At 48.3% G+C, this 23504-nt stretch overlaps 1 protein-coding gene across 1 annotated transcript in view; it reads left to right on the forward strand.

Annotated features, from left to right (window-relative positions):
- POLE (DNA polymerase epsilon, catalytic subunit) overlaps positions 1–23504 on the forward strand; it is a 78735-nt gene that overhangs the window by 49064 nt on the left and 6167 nt on the right. The window contains exons 30-46 of the mRNA XM_060785344.2: positions 896–1117; positions 1341–1550; positions 2863–3006; positions 3610–3750; positions 3872–4025; positions 4109–4215; positions 5588–5764; positions 5922–6145; positions 10777–10997; positions 11084–11288; positions 11383–11556; positions 12571–12696; positions 12811–12943; positions 13123–13300; positions 13399–13530; positions 20458–20651; positions 20728–20928. Coding sequence (XP_060641327.2) covers positions 896–1117; positions 1341–1550; positions 2863–3006; positions 3610–3750; positions 3872–4025; positions 4109–4215; positions 5588–5764; positions 5922–6145; positions 10777–10997; positions 11084–11288; positions 11383–11556; positions 12571–12696; positions 12811–12943; positions 13123–13300; positions 13399–13530; positions 20458–20651; positions 20728–20928 — 2943 coding nt within the window. The remainder of the gene's footprint in view (positions 1–895; positions 1118–1340; positions 1551–2862; positions 3007–3609; positions 3751–3871; positions 4026–4108; positions 4216–5587; positions 5765–5921; positions 6146–10776; positions 10998–11083; positions 11289–11382; positions 11557–12570; positions 12697–12810; positions 12944–13122; positions 13301–13398; positions 13531–20457; positions 20652–20727; positions 20929–23504) is intronic.

Below are 23504 nucleotides of genomic sequence, written 5' to 3' on the forward strand. Positions count from 1 at the left end.
CACTTTGGCACTAAGCTCGTTAATGGAAAACAACCAGTTTTATCCGCAGTCATAACTGTGTTTTATGAATTTTAATTTTATTATGTGATATTTTATTGATGTTTGCTGCTGTAGTCTCATGTTATTATTGCTTTTATGTCTATGTATTGTTTTATTTTATGTGCTGCACTTTGGGGTGCTTTGTTAGCCGCTCTGAGTCCCTTTGGGGCGCTGGTTGTGGAGTAAAAATAAAATTCATTATTATTATTATTATTATTATTAGAAACACAACAAGATGAGTCCACAACAAACAAGATCACTCTGCTGGCTGTTGTATTGTATCACACATCGGACACTTTCCAAGTGTCTAGGACTGTGTGATATATTGGCGAATAATGCATGCAAATCCCAGCAGGATGCCCTTTTGCAGCTGACAGATGGTAATTTTGTGTTTAAGTGCAGGCCAAGGTCTTTAGGCACTTCACCCAGTATGCCGATCACCACTGGGGCCACCCTTACTGGCTTGTGCCAGAGTCTTTGCAGTTCGATCTTTAAATCCTTATATCGTGTCAGCTTTTCCAGTTGTTTCTCTTCAGTTCTGCTGTCGCCTGGGATTGCAACATTCATGATCTATACTTTTTTTTAACACGGTCGTGAGGTCAGGAGTATTGTGCTCCAAAACTCTGTCAGTCTGAATTTGGAAGTCCCAGTGGAGTTTGACCTGTACATTTTCTGTAACTTTTTCAGGCTTGTGATCCCACCAGTTCTTTGTCACAAGCAGATGGTATTTGTTGTTGTTGTTGTTGTTGTTGTTGTTGTTGTTGTTGTTAAGAGAACCCCATGATAGAATCACCTTATGGTCACCGTATGTCAGGAACAACAACAGCTGCTATCATTTGGACTGTGCTCCCCACAGGTCCCTGCCAACCTGCCCCAGGAAGAGGACACTCCTTGCACCCAGGTCACTGACATAGAGGATTTTGGAGTCTCCAAGCCTCTTCAGAAAGGAGTCCCAGTGTCCAGCAAGCGGAAGCGGATCCCCACGGCAGAGGAGAGCCAGCCGCAGTCCCAGAACTTGGAGCTCACCCTGTCCTGGAGGGAGATCCTGGGCCCACCACCTCCCATTGGCACCACCAAGGTAAAGTCGGCTGTGATTTGCACCTTGGCTGGCCTCTTTCATGCCACAAGGAGCATTTTTATAAGTTTGCATTCCCCAGCTAGGTGGGAATAAGGAGAAGCATCCTGTAATTACTCTCTCCCAGTGGCACTGACCCAGTGGAAAGGGACGGCATGACATACAGGGGAATGGATGTGCTGGACTTGAAGTAGACCCTCTTCTTTCCCATCTTGCTCTCTTGCAGGAGGAGCGCTTGGCATGGCTTTGCTTCCACAAGAAGAAGTGGGAGCTGCAGGCCCGTCAGCGCCAGGAGCGCCGCAAGAGGCGCCGCTTGGCGGATGGCGAAGCAGCGCTCAGCGGAGGCCTGATCCGCGTCGGAGCCACCAAAGGCCTCAGCAACTACCTGCTCCGGACGGCACGCAGTATCCTCGACCTGCCGTGGCAGATAGTGCAGGTAAAAAGAGCTTTGATGGACTCTGATGATTTGTATGTGTTCCTGCCTTTCCATCAACCTGCCTGGAGCCTTGGGGGAAAGGTGGACAAGAAACCAAATCTATTTATCCCTCTATAATTTTGTAGAAAGGTAAATAAAATGAGCCTAAACTTTATGAGGATTTGTGACTAAAGCCAAGGTGGTGGCTGCACGGGGGGGGGGGGGGGGGTGGAATGAGGGAAAACTGTTACATGGGTGGTGGGTTGTCTATTTATGTGTATGTGTACATAGTATATGTGTATTGTAGGTGAATTATAATTATATTAAAATAAAATATTTTTTTAAAATGGGGAAAAGTTAACCAAATATATGACAGTTGTATAATTCTGGTTGTCAAGGTCACAGCAGAACATCATACTCTCCCTTCCCTTGGCCTACGTTTCATTATGATAGCTGAGATGGTTCCCTATTTCCCTTGCTCTATTGAAAATGAGCTTCTGCATCTTAATGAAAACATCCAAGCATCTTTATATCTATGCTGTAACACAATACAGGAGGCCAGGTTCTGTAATTGCCTTCTGCTATCAGAGAACATTGCGTCCCAAGCCCCCACAGCTGTGCCTTATTTCTCCTAGGTTTGGAGAGCACCATTGGTCCTTGTATGTCGTCATCTTGTTCTTTTCCATCAATGTCAAGGACCACTTGAAGGCTTTCATGGTCAGATTCACGTGTTGCATGTTTTTCAGGCTGTATTGCCATTTTTGAGAATATTCTTTCCTGATGTTTAATCTGCCTCTATGGCAGGCAACCTCAGAGGTTGTGAGGTCCTCCATAGATGCAGGCAAAATGTCAGGAGAGAATGCTTCTGGAAAACAATAATAATAATAATAATAATAATAATAATAATAATAAACTTTATTTGTACCCTGCTACCATCTCCCAATGGGGACTCGGAGCAGCTTACATGGGGCCAAGCCCGAACAAGAATGACACTATAACAATACAAATTGCAATAAAATAACAACATAACATTAAAATAAAACATCAAAGCATATAAAACAAGATACACAGAACATAGGAACTAAACATAATAACAAAATGACAGACGGCGGGCCGCATGTACATAAAATGATTTTAAAAACCCCGGGTGAGATAAGGGGGCAGAACTAATTGTAAGGGAGAACTCATAGAGAGATAGGAAAATAAGCAAACCTATGTACATGGGGGGGGGGGGGCATACAGCCCAAAAAACTTATAACAACCCAATGTCAAAGACCACCCCAAGGTCCAGTTGCTCTATTCTTGATCCCTTTACCTTGCTTTGTGCTCCTAGATTGCTGAGACCAGCCAGCCAGGCCTTTTCCGACTCTGGGCCGTGATTGGGAATGACCTGCATTGCCTCAAGTTGAATGTCCCCCGAGTCTTTTATGTCAACCAACGGGTCCCCAAACCTGAAGAGGGCCCTGTCTATAGGAAGGTTTGTAGAGTTGTAAATGGAGTTGAATGGAAAGCCAGATTGCTTCAAGTCTAATATTTAGACCCAAGATGAAAGGCTTCAGTTAGGCATGTAGCCGGGAAGGAGGGGGGGCTTGAGGGGCTTCAGCCCCCCCCCCCCCCCCCCCGGAATTCTCATGGTGGTTCGCGAAAAGGCCTTACTGGTGCGTTATTTAAACTGTTATGTTTATTCATATCATGATCTGATCACCATACACAATATATCCCATATGCATGGGGGTATTGGGGTAATGATACAAAAGGTTTGCTAGGCTAGACCCTCTTTCACTCAGACTCAGCCCCCCCCCCCCCCGAAACCCCCCTGAAAAAAATTCAGCCCCCCGCCGAAACGAAATCCTGGCTACGGTCCTGGCTTCAGTCTTATAAAGGCCCCAGACCCTTTCTGATCTGGGAAGCCAAGCAGGGTCAGCCCTTGTCCAGACTTGGGTGGGAGGCCACCCAAGAATACCAGGTAGTCTAGGTGGTATTTCAAAGGAAGGAAGTGGCAAAACCACCTTTGAGGATTCCTCAAAATCTATTCATGCTAACTGCCTTGAAGGTCTAGCTCAACTCCTTCTCTTGGCAGGTGAATAGGATTCTCCCTCGTTCCAACTTGGTTTACAACCTCTATGAATATTCTGTGGCAGAGGATATGTATCAAGAGCACATCAATGAAATCAATGCCAGTCTCTCAGCCCCCGATATCGAGGGGGTCTACGAAACTCAGGTAACTTCCTTTGCCTGAGAATGAAACTGAGGATTGTATTCCATTCCTGAACTGTTTGAAGGCATCTTGCAGTCCTCTGTCGCTATACTGTAGGGTGGTTCACCCATGGTTTATCTCCCAGGTACCCTTGTTGCTACGGGCCTTGATCCGCCTGGGCTGTGTCTGCATGGTCAACAAGCACTTGGTGAGGCACCTCACGGGCCGAGAGGCCGAGACCTTTGAGCTGGAGCACCTGGAGATGCGCTCTTTGGCGCAGTTTGGTTACCTGGAGCCAGGTAAGAAGGCATCCTGCTGCTCTGAAGGCTGAGATTCTTGGCCACATTCTGTTCTGATACAGAGCTCTGTTTTGTGCCTTCAGGGAGCATCCGGCACATCTACCTATATCACCATACCCAAGGTCACAAGGCCCTGTTTGGCCTCTTCATCCCATCGCAGCGCAAAGCGTCCGTCTTTGTCCTGGACACAGTACGTTTTGGGAGCAGGGAAGGATTAGGCTCATCCCATGAGCCTAGAGACCTCAATCTAGAGCAGGGGTTCTCAAACTTTTTCAGCCACAGAGTCCTTTTTGAAGCAAAAGTTTCTTGTGGAGCCCCAGAGAAATGTTTATATATTATGCAGAATGTATATATATCGGACTTGGACAAACATTTTAACCAAAATAAATTTAATAGTATCTCAGTGGAAGACCCCAGGGGCCATCCAGTCCAATCCCCTTCTACCATGCAGGAAAACCACAATCAAGCACCTCCAACAGATGGCCACCCAGCCTTTGTAGTGGCAGTAGTAGTAGTAATAATAAGAATAAGAAGTTCTGTGGCATTGAAAATTTCTGCCGCTTCTCTAGTTGTTTTGCTTCTAGTTGCCCTACAGGCACATGCCCTGGTTGCTCAGCAGTGAGTCCTGGGTCCTATAGCCCATTTGTCGATGGGTGCCCAAGAGAAACACTCACCGCGATCCTTATTATCCTGCGCGACATCCGGGCCAGTATAGATTTCTTTAGAGTTTGTTTCACTATATTTAAATGGGTTGGGTGCACTTAGTTCTGCTTCTCAGTTGAGACCACTCTGGCTTGGTTGAACCTACTGGTAGTTTACACTACTGTCAGCAGAGCTCTCAACATCATAGAAGCAGTTCACACACACACACACACACCCCCGGGCAATGACAAGGCGGCACCCGATGGGGGATTTAAAGATTGAACTGCAAAGACTGGCACAAACCAGTAAAAGTGGTCCCAGTTGTGATCGGCACACTGAGTGCAGTGCCTAAAGACCTTGGCCTGCACTTAAACACAATTGGCACTGACAAATTTACCATCTGTCAGCTGCAAAAGGCCACCCTCCTCGGATCTGCACACATTATTTGCCGATACATCACACAGTCCTAGACACTTGGGAAGTGTCTGATGTGTGATCCAATACAACAGCCAGCATAGTGATCTTGTTTGCTGTGTATTAATCTTGTTGTGTTTCAAATAATAATAGCAGAAACCCCAGGGGCCACCCTGTCTGACTCCCTTTTGTCATGCAGGAAAAGAGCAGTCAAAGCACCCCCTGAGCAGTGGGAGAGAGATAGGGTTTTGGAAGCAACCAAGGCAAGGGAGAAAGGATCTGCGTGGCGAGGAAGATGAGGAAAAAAGGCTTTTGGGGACGTGGGGAAGGGGAGGAGCAGGAAACAGGAGGGAAAGTTTGGAGGGGGGAGGAGGAGGGAACAGCAGAGCCCCTCAGAATGCTTCATGGAGCCTCAAGGGCTCAGCGGAGCACACTTTGGGAACCGCTGATCTAGAGATAAAAGCAAGCTATAAATAAATACATATAATCACAATAATATTAATTAGGTCCGGAGTAACCAGATGCCCAACCTCATCAACATGTACTCAGTGGAGCGCAATGCAATGGCAGAGAAGGTGGGCCCAGACCTCCTCCCACCCGACAAGCACAACTTCGAAGTGCGAGCCGAGATAGACCGCAAGACTATCTACAGGGCAATCCAGCGCCTCTTGTTGGCCTACAAGGTAAGACTGGAGAGTTCAGGGATGCCACCTGCTTCTTGCCTGGCCCATAGAAGAGTTTGCCAAGAGCACAGATTGCATAGTTGGGTGCTTTATCGTGAGTTGGCATGTCCTCGGCCTCTTGGGCATTTCCAAACCCCTTTGACCATCTTTGTGCCAGGATGAGCGCAGAGGGCCCACCCTTATTGCTGTCCAGTCCAACTGGGACCTGAAACGGCTGGCCAGCGGCATGCCCATCTTCGAGGAGTTCCCACTGGTTCCTGTCCAGGTTGCCGACAACATCAACTACGGCATCCTGGACTGGCAGCGGCACGCCGCCCGGCACATGATTCGACGCTACCTCAACTTGGACACCTGCCTGTCTCAGGCCTTCGACATGAGCAGGTGAGCATTGAGGGGCGTGCACTGAGGTTTTTGGAGCTAGAGGGACATTGGTTTTGGAAGCATAGAGAACCACGAGGGACTACTGTGGCTCTTGAGTTCAGTGGCTGAAGCTAGAACCTGAAATACAGCCAACAAAGGTGGCATAGATTTATGCCAAGCTAGAGGGATCTTACATCCTATATGTGGGTGTTATGTACTGAGAAAATGATGTGTTATCCAGTTTCACATTCTGTGGGCACCAGATCTCATCTGACCTTGGATGCTAAGCAGAGTCATCCTGGTTACTGCCAGCCAATCCCATGCACCTTTGGCTGTGTTTCAGACAAAGGAACTGGCAAAACCACTTCTAAGGGTACCTTGTTTACAAAATTAATGGGGTCACCATAACTTGACTTGAAGGCACAGTCTTTGTTTGCCTGCATATACTCGGAGGGCCCTTACTCATTCCACCTCCTTTGTTTTCTGGAGTTTATCTCTTTCTGCACCAATCTAGATCTCAGAAGTTTGGCCTTCACAAAGGCCTTGTGACAGATTAGCTGAAAGCAGTAGGTCCCAGCCTTAGGCCTTGACGACGCTGTATCCAAATAGGGGCCAAGCTGCATACACACATTGCTCCTCTCCACAGGTATTACCACATTCCCATCGGGAACCTTCCAGATGACGTCTCCACCTTTGGCACGGACCTCTTTTTTTATATAATAATATGATTTTTATTGATGAGTAACATAAAAGACATTAAACAAAAAAAAAGACTTTGTACACACAATAATTAAAATATTGTGATTTTGATACAGTGAACATCAAAAGAAAAAAGTGTAAAGATTAGAAAGAATAACAGCGAGAGAGAGAGAGAGAAATTATACATAACACTGACCTTACAGACATACATCTATCAATTTTCCATTGTCTCTTCCAGATCGCTTCCTGTGGTATTAGTTAACACTTTTCCCACCAGTTCTTAATAAAAATGCCATCTTGTGTGTGTCTACAGCAGGGGTCCTCAAACTTTTTTAACAAAGGGCCAGGTCCCAGTCCCTCAAACTGTTGGAGGGCCGGATTATAATTTGAAAAAAATTGAATGAATTCCTATGCACATTGCACATATCTTATTTGTAGTGCAAAAAACACTTAAAAACAATACAATAATTAAAATGAAGAACAAATTTAACAAATATAAACTTATTAGAATTTCAATGGGAAGTGTGTGCCCGTTTTTGGCTGATGAGATAGGATTGTTGTTGTTGTTGCTGTTGTTGTTGTGTGCTTTCAAGTCGTTTCAGACTTAGGTTGACTCTGAGCAAGGGCCGGGTAAATAACCTTGGGGGGCCACATCTGGCCCCCGGGCCTTACTTTGAGGACCCCTGGTCTACAGTCTTAGCCGAGATATTTCTTTATACTATGTTTATAATCACTTGTATTTGTTCTTTTTTTAAAAAAAAAATAAAGCTGGTCCAATCTGTTCTGTTTACCTTTGATCTATTTTGGGCAAGTTTTTGAGTCAAAAGGTCCATATTCATAATGTCCATCATTTTTTTCAATCCAATTTCCTGTTGTTGCTGTTTCTTCTGTTTTCCAAAATCTTGCTATGCATATTCTAGCCGCCATGGTAAGATAAAATAAGATCTTTTCTCCATTTTTATTCAATTGAAAATCTGTCATACCCAGCAAAAAATACTCGGGTTTGAACTCAAATTTTATTTGCAAAATTTCTTCTATTTTTTTATATATGTCATACCAAACCTTTTTAACCCTCTTGCATTCCCACCACATGTGTATAAAAGAGCCTATATGCTTCTTACATCTCCAACAATTCTTGATTATTTTCCCCTTGCTGTATTTTGTTATTTTCTCTGGGGTTAAATCCCACATATAGAACATCTTGTACCAGTTTTCTTTAATTTCTACAGCATAAGTGTATTTCATTTTTTTCGCCCAGATTTCTTCCCATTTCCCTAACCTAATTGTATGACCATTACCTTTGCCCATTTAATCATGACTTCTTTAATTTGTTCAGTTTCTGTTGCCCACTGTAATAATTGTTGATAGAGTCTCTTTATCAATTTATTGTCAATCTTTATGATTTTGTCCCAGAACGTTTCTTTAACTTCAAATCCCTTTTGTTATCTTCTCTAAAGTTCTCTTTAATTTGCCAATATTAAAGCCAGGTCATCTTTGGCTCTATTGCTTGAATCTCCTCCAATGTTTTTAGTTCTATACTTTGGTTGTTAATTTTTAACAGTTGCTTATATGTTGACCACTTATTACTGGGCATCTCCCTTCTTTGGTTAGCTTAATTTGATGAGTACCACATTGGGGTTTTTGTGTACCATTTGTCCTTATACTTATCCCATGTTTTAATCAATGCAGCCCTAACAAAGTGGTTATTAAAGTTTTTTTTCTATTTTTACTTTATCTTTCCAAAGGTAACTGTGCCAGCCTCTGCGTAGATCTTCCCCCTCCAATGCCAAAATCTTCCTTTTCTCCAACATTATCCAATCTCTTATCCATGTCAGTACAGCAGAGTCATAATAAAGTTGCATGTCCGGTAGACCTAAGCCTCCTCTTTTCTTCTCGTCTTTTAAGTTTTGCAGGCTTATCCTTGCCTTCCTATTTTGCCACAAAAAATTATTTATATATTTTTGCCAGCTATCTAATGTTATTTTAGATCTTAGGATAGAGATAGTTTGAAATAAATACAAAACTTCCGGTAGTATACACATTTTCACAATTGATATTCTTCCCATCAGGGAGAGATTTAATCGTTGCCATCCTGTCATTTTTTTTAAATCTCTCGCCACTTTTTTCATAATTATTTTTTAGTAACTGCCCATTACTCCCTGTGACTTGAATTCCCAAATATTTTATTCTTGTTTCCACCCTTATCCCCGATTTTTCTTGTAACTCTTCTTTTTTCTTCTTTTTCATATTTTTTGTGAGGAACTTAGTCTTATCCTTGTTCATCTTCAGTCCTGCCACCACCCCAAATGATTCTATTTCTCTCCACCATCTATCCCATTGGTCGATTGGGTCTTCCATTATACAGACCATATGGTCCGCGAACGCTAGTGTCTTATATTTGTTTTGTCGCACAGTCAGTCCTTTTAATTCTTGATTGTTTCTTATGCTTTCCAATAAAGTTTCTAGTGTCATATTAAAGATCAACGGAGACAGCGGGCATCCTTGCCTTGTCCCCTTTTTTATTTTAAATTCTGTTGTTAATCGCCCATTTATTATAATTCTTGCTGACTGTCTAGCATAAATTGCTTTAATAGCATTTATAAAATAATGTCCCATATCCATTTCTTTTATCAGTTCCATTATAAAGTGCCAGTTAACCTTGTCAAAGGCTTTTTCAGCATCCCAAAACACCTCTTTTTGACTGTTTTCCATAGTATTTTATAACATTTAATATTGTTCTTATATTATCCTTAATACGTCTTCCAGGCAAGAAGCCCGTTTGGTCTTCATGGATCCTCTCTTTTAATACTTCCTTTAATCTAGCGGCTAATATTCCCGTAAATATTTTATAATCGGTATTTAATAGGGATATCGGCCTGTAATTTCTAATCTTTGTATCGGCTGTATTTTCTTTTGGTATTACTGTTATATTTACCGATGTCCATGATTCTGGTATTTTTTTCCTCTATGGCTTTGTTCATTACTACTTTTAGAGGTGTTATCAAGTTTTCTACGACTATTTTATAATATTCTGCTGAGAAGCCATCTGGCCCTGGTGTTTTATTTGTCAGGATATTTTTAATTATCTTTCGTATCTTTTCATCTGATATTTTCTTATTCAATATCTCTCTTTGTTTCTCCGAGATTTTTTTAATTCTTTGATTTCCTAAATATTGCAATATTTTTTCTTTCGGGATATTATCATCTGCATATAATTTTTGATAATAGTTCTTAAACTGTCTCTATTTCTTTTTGTTGTAGGAAACTTTTTCCTTCTTCTATTTTATTTATTTGTTGTTGTTTTTTCTTTGTTATTTTCCATGCCAACCACCTTCCTATCTTATTTGAATTTTCAAAGTATTGCTGTTTTATATATCTTAATTTTTTCTATTCCTTCCAATTGTAGAGTGTTTATTTGCTTTTTAAGTATCTCCAATTGTGCTTGTAATTTTTCTTTAATTTATTTCACAATTTCTTCTTCAATTTTTTTATATTCAGCATTTTTAATCCTGTTCTTTTTAACATTTTGTTGGATAAAGTGTCCCTTCATATAGGCTTTGGATGCATCCCATATTACCTCAATGGGGGTATCCGGTTCCTTATTAATTCTAAAAAACCTCATTTAATATTTTTTAAATACGTCCTGTTGTTTCAATCATTTTATTAATTGGTCATTGAGCCTCCATCTGTATGTCATTTCTCTATCTTTGGTGATATCTATTATTGTTTCTAGCAGTGCGTGGTCTATATTTGAGTATATTTTAATTTTCTGTGCTATTTTCTTCTCCAATTTCTTCCTTGCCCTCTAAATGGGCCATCACTATGTCCTGGGTCATTTCATAATCATTTGGGGATTTTTCTCTTGCTCTTTTCTTTTGTCTCCCCTCACTTTCTTGACGACGCTGTATCCAAGTAGGGGCCTAGCTGCAAACACACATTGCTCCTCTCCACAGGTATTACCACATTCCCATCGGGAACCTTCCTGATGATGTCTCCACCTTTGGCACGGACCTCTTTTTCTCCCGCCACCTCCAACGCCACAACCACCTCCTGTGGCTATCTCCCACCGCGCGTCCGGACTTGGGCGGCAAGGAGGCCGATGACAGCCGCCTAGTCATGGAATTTGATGAGAAAATCTCTGTCGAGATCAACCACCCGGGCTGCTATTCCACAGGTGAGGGGTGTTCTTGCGGCATTGCCCGCGAAAACAGGATTTCTTTTCAAAAGAAGACACGTCACTTCTTTGCCGCTTTTCTGCAGTGTGTGTGGAGCTGGACATCCAGAGCCTGGCAGTGAACACCATCCTGCAGTCCCACCACGTCAACGACATGGAGGGGGCCGCTAGTACCTGTGTCAGCTTTGACGTGATCCAACAGGCCTCGCTGGAGGACATGGTCACTGGCAACCAGGCCGCCAATGTCCCCGCCAGCTACGACGAGGCGGCCCTTTGCTCCAACACCTTCCGGTGCGTGGCTTGGCAGGGACGCCCTTCCTACTTGCTAGCTAGCCATTCTCTAGCCATGAAGCAAAGGAGGGACTTCCTTTGTATCTTCTTTCAGGATCTTAAAGAGCGTGGTGGTCAGCTGGGTGAAGGAGATCACGCAGTACCACAACGTCTATGCTGACAATCAGGTGATCCACTTCTACCGCTGGCTGCGCTCACCCACTTCCCTGCTGTACGACCCGGCACTGCACCGCATGCTGCACAACATGATGAAGAAGCTCTTCCTGCAGTGAGTTTTCCCAAATGCTGGCGGAATGCAAAACGCTGGAGACCGGAAGTGTTTAGGGTTTTGTAATATTTGCAAATCTAAAGACAACAGAAGTACAGCCAACCCCCAAGTTACAAACAAGAGAGGTTCTGTAGGTTTCTTCTTAAGTTGAATTTGTTTGTAAGTTGGAACAGGTACATTTTTAAGTGTAACTTCAGCCATATATACACACATACACACAGCTTTGAATAGCACAGAGGAGAGCACCTTTGTGGAGTTTATTTTTCTGCCTGTGCCCATTCAGAAAATTTCACCTCACTTACTGTCCCTATGAGCACTGGATTTTGAATAATGTGGTATGTTGTGGAAACAAGGATTGGTGATAAAGCTTCAGTGGAGACACTTTTCCCCCATGATAATAACTCTTTTGAGAGTGAATCTTGTGGCAGAATGTAAAATAAACCATGTGTAGTTCATATTGGATCAACCCACACATTGCCTTGCCAAGGAAAACAAATTATGCCACACAGATTAACAGTAAAGAACAGGTAGTTTACTTTTCTTAATTCAAAACAACACCTACAATACGATCAGTTGCATCAACTCACCACATGTCCTTTCAGAGAGTTTTAAAATGGTATTTCTTTGTCCATATGAGAGACCTTCTTTCCAGCATCCAAGAAGCAAATCAGTCTATCTCTTTGTACTTCTCTCTTCCAACTGTCTCTGTGCACTTGCATAGCTTGAGCCTGAACAAAATAGCAACGATATCCAAAAGTTCCAGGCTCAGTAAGCACATCGTGCATTGCCCGACCAATTAGCTTCATGCATCTTATTTTGCAGTTACACAAACACACACACACTGATTGCTTGCATGCTCTAACGAATTTCCCTTCTGAGGGGTAGATTTTTTTTCCTTCCTGTTGTCTCAGCCCCATTCTTAACTATGAGTGATTTGTAACTTGGGGACTGCCTGTATAGCCCAAAAGTCACATCTTTTTAATAAGTCCCACTTTCTTTTGTTCTTGGTCTCAGACTCGTGGCAGAGTTCAAGCGCCTGGGCTCCTCAGTGGTGTACGCCAACTTCAACCGCATTGTCCTGTGTACCAAGAAGCGCCATATTGAGGATGCCCTTGCCTATGTGGAATATATCACCAACAGGTACGACAGAGGAAGAACAGTGAGGAGGAACCAGGGATAGGTACTTGACATGTTCTTTCTTTCTAACTGATGGGAAAGGGGCCTCATGGGTCGCTGCCATCCTTTCTTTTCCAGCATCCACTCCAAAGAAATCTTCCATTCGTTGACGATTTCCTTCTCGCGCTGCTGGGAGTTCTTACTTTGGATGGACCCCGCCAATTATGGTGGGATCAAGGGCAAAGTCCCATCCCGGATCCACTGTGGGGAGGTAAGGGACCGTTTGTGGCCATCTGATTTCTCTTGGACGGCAAGGAATAGGGAAGAGAGGTCCCTCTTTGCCTGTGGGGAGAAGAGGTGTTCATCCCTCCATAAGTCAAGAGAATGGGATGAGGAAGAAAGGCAAGATCTGTATCATGGCCCTCCTTCACTTGAAACTCCTTGTTTCAGGGGTCAAACAGCAAGCCGGCTGCTGACGCTGAAGGTAGTGAAGACGAGGAAGAAGAGGACAAGGACGAAGCTAATGGAGCAGAGGAGGTGGAGGAACTGCTGGAGAACAACTGGAACATTGTGCAGTACTTGCCCTCGGCTGCGTCGTGTCAGACCTACTTCCTCATGATTGTGTCAGGTGAGTTGTAGACCTGAGTGCTCACTTCTTGGGGCAGGAGCAGGGAGGGCCTCATGGTCTGGGTCCCATTGTTGCTTTCTCCAATGTCCCCTCTGCAGCCTACATTGTTGCTGTCTACCACAGCCTGAAGGAGGAACGGCAGCGCAACGGCCCTGGAAGCACTCCGATCAAGAGACTTGCCAGCAGCCAGGTCTCCCAGGAACCTGCAGGGGAGCGTGGTGCCCTGCCAGGTGAGTGCCCCAAGCTTGCTCTCCGCAAAGGTCTCCCATTTCCATGTTTGCCTGGTCTAAAGCAGTGTTTCAATCTCGTGGTCTCTGTGGAATGCACACTGAAGGTACTCTGATGCCTGAGGGCAGCAGCTCCGGAAAGGTCTAGAAATAATTAACTTGAGTATAGCCCCCGCCCTTCTACTCCCAGTCACATGCCCAGCCCCAGTTCCTTTTTCTGCCATAGAAGTAGCAGCTCCATACTTCTCTCTCCCATCGCTACTCTGCTTGTTTTCCCTTTGTTTGGGATACTTGATGGCATCCAGCTTCAAGAGGTGTGCGGTGTGCGGGGGGAACTTTCCCGACACTGACGCCCACGACCGCTACCTCCTCTGTATGGAGGAGGCACACCCGGTCTCCTCTTGCGCAGCCTGCAAGGCGCTCACCCCGCAGGTGAGGAAACGGAGGGAGACCTGCCTGAAAGTGCTGCTTTACGAGCGCGTGCTCTTCCCTCCGCCCTCCACTCTCCTTCCCTCCTCTTCGGCACCCTCGGCACATACCGTGTCGCCGTCTCCTTGCCCCTCTTCCTCGCCTTGACTTCAGCCATCTCCCAAGCGGGCGCACGATGACTCCTCGGATCGCGTCACCCCCTCCAAGCCTAAGAAAAAGAAGAGAAGGGAGGAGGAGCCTTCCTCAGGCCGGCACACCTCACGGCAGCCTCGAGCCTCGCTGGACCCGCCCACCCCGGCGCAGAGGCCACGCCACACTCTGAACCCAGCACCTCAGGCCTCGGGCCCAGCTGCACAGGCCTTGGGCCCAGCAGCGGTCCCGGCCTGCCCCCCCCCCCGATGCGGGGGCAGCTGCCCACCACCACGATGCCACAACTTTGCTTCTCCCCCTGGCTCCCTCTGCGGAGTTGGAAGCCCAGGCTGCCATGGGACCAGAACTCATGGAGGTAGGCCCTCGGCAGTTTTCCTCCCGAGAGCCAGCGTACCGGGCCCGGACGGCTGCGCCTCCTTGCTCCCCCTTCCGATCCCCGAGTCCTTCTCAGTATGCCCTCCCAATGTTTGCGTCCCCTCCCAGAACCGGCTGCCCTACCAGCAGCCTTTTAACCTGGCATGGGGCATCGGGAGGGACTTCTCACCCTAGGGACCAGTCCATCCACCGGTCCCCGGGGGGCCGGACCTACATTTATGCCCCAGTCTTGGTGCCTGAGCACAACCCTCCCCCCCCACCGGCCTTGTCGGCCCAGGGCCACACTCCCTCCTGCCTTCCTCCCCCTGACGCCTACGAGGAAGACGCCGCTCCCTATGACTTTTTCTCCTACTCTGGATCCCACACCTCCCCCTCTATCCTGCCTCAGGAGCCCGCAGCCATTACGCACCGGCCTCCTCCACCGGATGCCGCTGTCTTCATTCACTGCCCTTCTCAACCGCCTTTCGAGGGCGCTCCCCTGGCTGCTCCACTCCAGCCGGTTGATGACTTCTTCCACTCAGATGAGCAACAGCAGGCACCGCCCCCATCGGCAGTCCTCCTGGGCATTCCCTACCTTCTGCAGCTCACGAAGACCCCCGACGTTTCGCCTGCCTCCGTTAACCCTGTTTCTCGGAGGAATTACGTGCTCTACAAGATTGACTTTGCTTCCGCCCCTTGGGTCGCGCAGCCCCCCAAACCCAACACAGTAGTTGCCGACATGACTCCGGGCAAGCGCTTCAAACCTCACAGCACTCCTTCCGACAAGGAGGGTAGGAAACTGGTTTCCATGGGCAAGAAGGTGTATACAAGCGGGGCCTTCATGACCCGTCTCGCCCACTACGAACCGTGCTTTGCAGCATACTAGACCTATCTCTGGAAACTCATGACCTCCTATATCCCCTGCCATCCGACCGAGCAGCGCCCCCTGGCGGAGCCGATTCTCCAAGAAGCTCTCACAGTCTCGCGGGCCCAGAAGGATATGGCCAAGCACACTGCTGATTCCGCAGGCCGCCTCTTCGCCACCTCCACAGCCATCCGCCAACACGCCTGGCTGCAAGCTTCTACGCTCTTGGAGGAGGGAAGAGCACTCGCAGAGAACCTGCCCATCCATGACTTGGGCCTCTTCAACCCAGACATGAACACTCAACTGAAGGAGACACAGGAAGTCCGTCAGGCGGCCCACAAGTTTGGTTACACAACCCAGAGATCTGCTCGCCACCCAGGTCGGTGTTCTGCTTCGACTACTTTCACCCGAAGACCCTACCAGTCGGGCAACAGGTCCTTCTCTCAGGCCTCCCTCACCCAAACTCCCAGGCAACAACAGGCAGCTAGCCCTTCTGCTCAGGCCAAACCTTGTTTTCAGGGGAGGGGCCGCCGCCGCTTTTAGCGCCACTCCACCCCCTTCACCCTCACCTGTCCCTCCTTCCCCCTTGAGGCACAGAGATGCCCTACCATTTATGTTGGATTTTGAGGACCTTGAGCAGCACCAACTCATGCCTGGGGTACAATTTCAGTTTGGGTCGCGGTTAGCACCCTTTTTCCCGGCCTGGCAGGCCATTACCACTCATAAGTGGGTCTTGGAGGTGGTCCGACATGGCTACTCCATTGACTTCTTTAGCCCCTACAGGTGTGGTGAAACCGACCCACCCTTCCTAAGGCTTATGGGAGGAGGTATCCTCTTTATTACTGAAGAGAGCGATCGTCCCGCTACACCCCAACACTTTGTCAGCCCTTTTTCCCATTATTTTCTGTTCGCTAAGAAGGGGTGGGCCATCCTCGACCTCCGCGCCTTTAACACTTACGTTTATTCCTCCACTTTTTGAATGATAACACTCCCCACCATCCTCCCTCATCTCCCCTCAGGGGTGTGGTTTGCCACGATTGACCTCCGGGACGCCTATTTCCACATTGTGATCTCCCCCTCTCACCATAGGTATCTCTCCGTGATCGGCAGCCACAGCGGCCATGCACTTCGTGAACACCCTGGGGGCAGTCAAATGGGGGGCGCACACCGGCTGCCACTCGACGCAGGGCGTCTGGTACCAGAAGAGCGCCACTACCACATCAACCGCCTAGAGATGCTCACCCTCTTCCGGTCCCTCCAGACGTTCCAGGACCTCCTCGCGGGCCGCACCGTGCAGGTGTGCACTGACAACACCACTGTTGTGTGGTGTGTGAACAAGCAAGGGGGCATTCGCTCCCGTTCCCTCCTCGCGCTCACCCTCACCATATGGCATTGGTGCATTGCCAGGGGCATCAACATCATAACCGTCCACGTCCCGGGTCAGTCCAATGACCAAGCCAACCTCAGCAGGTCCATGTCGCCGGGACACGAATGGTCCCTTCACCTGGATGTCGCCGGGGACTTGTTTTGCCTCTGGGGGGTTCTGACAATAGACCTCTTCGCCACTGCGGACAACACGAAATGCGACCTCTTCTGCTCCTGGGGGGCAACACCGACTCCTACCGGCTTCTTGGGCAACGCCTTCCTATTTATTTATTTATTTATTTACTTTGCTTATATACCGCTGTTCTCAGCCCGAAGGCGACTCACAGCGGTTCACAACAATAAGAGACAGCAGAAATTCAATGTACAATATAAAAACAGTTAACAGCCTAATCCATTACACAATTAATAACAATAAACAATTAACGATTACTACAGTAGCCATTCACTATCGTCTCATCATCAAAAACATGATCCAAATTCGTCATTCATTGATCCATTCCAGTGTTCATTAACCAATCCTCTTTCAATGGACAGGGCCCCGTCTCTACATCTTCCCTCCCATCCCTCTACTCTCGAAAGTGGTCTCCAAGCTTTACCACAATGCGGCGGACACCATGGTAGTCACGCCATGATGGCCCCGCCAGCCATGGTTCCCCCTCCTGACCCACATGTCGACCGGCCACCGACCGCCCGGACATCCACTGGCTCGACCTAACTGCCTGGAGGATCCAACCGCGATGTTCTCCGCCACCGTTCATGACATTCTAGCCGCGGCCCACAGGCCTTCCACCCAGCGGTCTTATGCCCACAAGTGGGCGCTGTTCTTCACCTTTACCCGGACCTGCCAGGCGGACCCTCTGAAGACCCCCGCACACATCCTCCTCGACTTTCTCACCTCCCTGGCACACAGGGGCCTCTCCCTCTCCTCCCTCAAGTGCTACCTGGCAGCCGTTGCGGTGTATAGGAAACACCACGGCCTCCCTTCCCCCTTCCAGGACCCGTTGGTGCAACTCTTCCTCCAGGGCTACAAGAACGTCTCCCCCCCCCCCCCCCCCCAGATCCTTCCTCCCCCTGCGTGGGACCTCTGCCTTGTCCTTTCTTCCCTTATGAAGCCTCCCTTCAAGCCACTTTCCTCTGCCGACCTCTTGCATCTCTCCTGGAAGATGGTGTTCCTTCTCGCCATCACCACGGCTCGCCGGGTGAGTGAACTAGATGTCCTCCATGCCAATGAGCCCTACGCCTGGTTCCACAAAGACAAGGTGGTCCTCCAGACGGACATCTTCGTACTAGAGGTGGCCTCTCCATTCCACTCTGTGAAGGACATCATCCTCCCGGCGTTCTTCCAGAACCCCTCCTCTCCTCTCAAGCGTGCACTCCATCTCCTCAATGTCCACAGGGCGATGCTCTATTACCTCGACCGCACCATACCCTTCAGAAAATCGCCTTGCCTCTTCCTCCAGTACAGACCTGACACCAGGGGGACCCCGGTGTCCTCACAACGACTGGCGGAGTGGGTCCTCGCAGCCATCCGCCTCTCCTACCACCTGGCATGCAAGGCTGCTCCGGAAGGCCTCAAGGCCCATTCCACCCGGGCTGTCGTGACCTCTACCGCTTTCACCCGGGGCGTCCTCCCAGCCGATATCTGCAAGGCTGCCACATGGTCGTCCCTGCTGGTTCGTCCAGCACTACAAGATCGACCTTCTATCGATGCGCCAGGCAGCGTTTGGGAGAGCGGTCCTCTTCCCGACTGGCATGACGCCCACCTTCCTCAGTAAGTGGCTTTTTAATCTACCTTCAGTGTGCATTCCACAGAGACCACAAGATTCAAACTGTGGTTGCTTACCTGTAACCATGGTTCTTCAAGTGGTCATCTGTGGAATCCACACATCCCTGCCCGTCCTCCCCACATCGCTCATGCCGTCGTCTCTGCCACTTCTGTGGCAGGGAACTGAGGCTGGGCATGTGACTGGGAGTAGAAGGGCGGGGGCCATACTCAAGTTAATTATTTCTAGACCTTTCCGGAGCTGCTGCCCTCAGGCATCAGAGTACCTTCAGTGTGGATTCTACTGATGACCACTCGAAGAACCATGGTTACAGGTAACCAGTTTCTCTACCTTCCTAATGCCACGATCCTTTAATACAGTTCCTTGTGTTGTGGTGACCCCCAACCATAACATTTTTGTTGCTACTTTTAGGAATTGTCATGTAAATATCTGATATGCAGGACATATTTTCATTCACTGGACCACATTTGGCACAGATGCCCTATACGAGTACTGGTGGGATTGGGGGGGATTGATTTTGTCATTTGGGAGTTGTAGTTGCTAGGATTTATAGTTCACCTACAATCAAAGAGCATTTTGAACTCCACCAACGATGGAATTGAACCAAACTTGGCACACAGAACTCCCATCACCAACAGAAAATACTGGAAGGGTTTGGTAGGCATTGACCTTGAGTTTTGGAGTTGTAGTTCACCTATATCCAGAGAGCACTGTGGAGTCAAAATTTACACAAATACTCAATATGCCCAAATGTGAACATTGATGGAGTTTGGGGGAAATAGACCTTGACATTCGGGAGTTGCAGTTGCTGGGATTTATAGTTCTCCTACAATCAAAAGTAGGTTCTTAACCCCACCAACGATAGAATTGGGCCAAACTTCCTACACAGAACCCTCATGCCATGGAGGGACTCGCTGGTACGAACCTCTCTCCAGTTCTCGCACGCTTTCCCTCACCTGCACATGTGCTGAGTACACCTGCCCTCCCCTCCCTACTTGGAGTCTCATAAAGAGCCCTCCTCGTGGCGGAGTCCAGCCAATCACAACGGAGGGCTTTTGGTGGGAGCATTTGCCATCTGTTTCCAAAAAGGAAGAGAAGGATAGGTGGAGAGATCATCAGCCTTCTCTGCCAAACGGATTCCTGAGACCATCAGAAATATATGTTTTCAGTAGTGCTAGTGGGAGGCCAAAGGTAGGCTTCAAAAATGGTACGCTACTCACGCGATCCAGAAAATCCCACAAAATCATGCAAATCAAGGGGTTCCAGCCTTCATGTTCAGTTCAAGAACACGCGCGAGACTGCTCAGGCTATCAAGGGTATTTGAAGGATGTGACTGTGAAGAAGCAGTGTGTTCCCTTCTGTCGTTACAGTGGTGGGGTTGGCAGATGTCCCCAGGCCAAGCAGTGGGGCTGGGCACAGGGGCGCTGGCCTAAAAAGAGTGCAGAGTTCCTCCTGCACATGCTCAAAAATGCAGAGCAATGCTGAACTCAAGGGTCCGGATGTAGATTCTCTGGTTATTGAACACATTCAGGTTAACAAAGCTCCCAAAATGCGCAGGCGGACATACAGGGCTCATGGTTGCATCAATCCCTACATGAGTTCTCCCTGCCACATTGAGATGATCTTGACGGAGAAGGAACAGATTGTTCCGAAGCTGGAAGAGGAAGTTGCTCAGAAGATATCTCAAAAGAAACTGAAAAAGCAGAAACTGGTGGCTCGGGAATAAATATTCAGTTAACAAACAAATAAAATTTGTGAATTTTTTAAAAAAAAGAAATATATGTTTTCTGATGGTCTTGATGTGACCCCCCTGAAGCCCCCTTGCGACCCCTCCAGGGGTCCTGACCCCCAGATTGAGAAACACTGGTCTAAAGGGAAGTGTGCCGAGCCCTTTCTCAAAGTAAGTGATGCATTGGTTGACCTCTTTTTTCCTTCCTCTCTTTCCTGACCTTCCGCCTGCAGGCACTATTGCCTTCTCCCAGGACTACGTCGCCAACGAACTCACCCAGAGCTTCTTCACCATCACCCAGAAGATCCAGAAGAAAGTGAGCGGCTCGCGGCGCACCACAGAGCCATCCGCCATGTTCCCGTCCTTGCCTGGCTCCTACCTAGTGCTCAACAACCCGGCCCTGGAGTTTGTGAAGTCTGTCTGCGAGGTGAGTTCTGGTCTCTGGGTGGGGCCCTTCTTCTAAAGGAGGCTCCTTCTGCAACCTTCTCTCTGTGCCCCGCCAGGTCTTGTCGCTGGATGCCAACGTCACCAACCAGGTGAGCAAGCTGAAGCGGGACCTGCTTCGGCTGGTGGAGGTGGGGGAGTTCTCTGAAGAGGCCCAATTCCAAGACCCCTGCTGCTCCTACATATTGCCGGAGATGATCTGCAAGGGCTGCAACTTCTGCAGGGACCTGGACCTCTGCAAGGACCCGGTCTTCTCTCAGGTAGCTACTGCTATCCTTAGACATAAGGCGGTTTTCTTATTCTCTATGAGCAATGTCTTTCTCCCTACTTCCAAATGAGATTGAGTTGTGTTTTGGGAAAGCAGGACACTCTAAAAACATAACTGATTGGACTTATTAGCATATTATTCCCCACCACTGGGACCTTTTGTCTTGGTGGTGGTTCTTTTGTTTGATTTCTTTTCCTTGCTGGTTGTTAATTTATTTTCTCAATGTGGTCCTGTGAAATGCACACATATGGATTTTCTGTGCCTGCGCAGACAGTTTCGGAACCTTCTGGAATCTTAAAGGATACTTTTTGGCAGTCGCACCGCCCATTCTCCCCGATAGTATAAATAGCCAGTAGGCAAGGCTGCCAATCCATTGTTTCTTTCTGCCGCAGTAGCAGCAGTTAGGGAACTTCTCTCTGTCAGTGACTAGTTTTGTTCTTGCTTTAATTACTGTTTTTGACCTCTGACTGGATTTCGACTACTCTTTGCCTACTGATTTGGACTTTGTTCGCTCCCACCGGCTGACTACGGGCCGTTTTGAGTACTCTCAGGCCTGTATCTACCTTCCCCTCTCTTCTACCCAAAATGGTGGCCGTATTTAAGAAGTGCTCCCAATGCGGGGGGAAATATCCAGACACGGAAGCCCATCCCGTTTGCCTGTTATGCCTGGGGGAGAGCCATGCGATACATTCATGTTCCATTTGCCAATCCTTCACCCCCCAGGCCCGTAAACATAGGCAAATACTCCTTAAAACCCTGCTCTACCAGCAGGCCCTCCTGCCACCACCACCCAAGGTTGCTAAAAGAGCATCCTTCTACTGCAACTGCCCCTAGTCCCTCGGGGCCCGACTTACCTTCGGCTCTGGAGACGGGAGCACATGGCACGGCTCCAATGGCCAAGACTGCCAAATCTAAAAAATCCAGAGTGCCACCTCCACCGCTAAAGCCGCTCAGCGCGCTAAAAAAGTGGGAAAAGACAAAACGGAGAGCTCACTTGTGCTGATCGAACGGGGCGCTTCTTCCCCCCTCCCGACTACCTCCTCTAATAATGCCTCATAGGGTCGAGACTCTGAGGAACAATATCTTCCCCTAACTCAGCTTGAGCCAGTGGGGACGGGCTCTCTCACTCCAGAGATCCACTTTATGGCCTCAACTGTTCCCCAGCCAACCGGAGACACGCAGCAGCCTACTTCACCTATCCCTTCCCTAGAAAGGGAGGTTTCGCTGCTCAGAGGGGCCAACAACCCCCCGTTCCCTGAGTTGCCTGCGGGCGCAAACTCTGAGGTGCGGCTTGAACCCAGGAACCCCAGACCACCATCTCGGGGGGCGCTCCCGATCCCGGAGGCCGCACCATCGCCGTTCTCGTGGGAGGCACCATGCCTCACGTAGCCCAAGGCAGCGCTCCTGGAGCCCCGCCTCATGGAGCTGTTCTCGGAGATACAGCTGCTTGGGAAGCTGTGCGAACGAGGCGTTCTATTCCCTTAGCTCACCACCCCCTTACTACTACCCTGGAAAGGGTCATTCCTCTAGAGGCTATTATAGTCCATACTACTACCACCACCACCCAGGCTGGGGCCCACAGTCCCCTTACCACTACTGAAGTGCTCCTCCCCCTCGAGAAGCACCAGTTCACTCAGGGGCCTCTTCATCGGTGCCTCAGCTGCACCCTGCCCCTTCTGCCCTGACACAGCCCTCAACTATGGCTGTTCAAGAGACGGAGCCTCCACCAGAGACAACACCTCTCCAGCAGGGCTCATTACCACCCCAAGTGGCTGAAACCATCACTCTCGGTACCGAGGCTAGCTCCCCTCCCTGAGGGGACAGCTGAAGATGACCCCACCTCACCTGAGGAGTTGAGGACCTTTTCCTCTCTCATCAACCGTTTGGCAAAGGCATTGAAACTTCAAACCCCACAAGTAGCGATACCTATGGATGATCCCATTTTTCCCCATGATCAGCAGCAACCACCAACGGTGGCCTCTTTTACCTTATTTGCTTCAACTAATTAAGGTACCTGGCATGGCTCCCTCTTCAGTCCGCCTACCGCCAGGAAGGTGGAAAATCTTTACCAGTTAGACATGACTTCAGCAGAGTGGCTAAGCAAACATCCTAAGTCAAACCCAGTGGACGTTGATGTCTCCCAATCATGTCCGTCATAGTGTTCTCACAACACCCCAGCAGACAAGGAGGGCAGGAAGCTGGATGTCATGGGGCATAAGATTTACACTGCCGCAGGGCTTTTTGCAAGGATGGTGCACTATGGTGCCTCCATGGGAGCTTACTACTGTTTCATCTGGAACAAAATTGCTCCACTCCTCGACCACCTTCCTCCTGAAGAGCTCAGACTTGCTAAGACCTATAAACAAGAAGCAATGCAGTTAGCGGGCCTACAAAAGGATCTGGCTAAACGTACCGCAGATACATCAGGCAAGCTCTTTGCTGCCGCAGTAGCCTTGCGCCGTAATGCATGGTTATGCTCTTCAGGCCTCTACCAGTCTGCACGAGCAACCATCGAGGACTTACCAATGCATGAGGTGGGGCTGAATAATCCTGATACCAATGCTGACC

The sequence above is a fragment of the Anolis sagrei genome, chromosome X (genome assembly GCF_037176765.1).
Source record: "Anolis sagrei isolate rAnoSag1 chromosome X, rAnoSag1.mat, whole genome shotgun sequence".
Taxonomy (NCBI): domain Eukaryota; kingdom Metazoa; phylum Chordata; class Lepidosauria; order Squamata; family Dactyloidae; genus Anolis; species Anolis sagrei.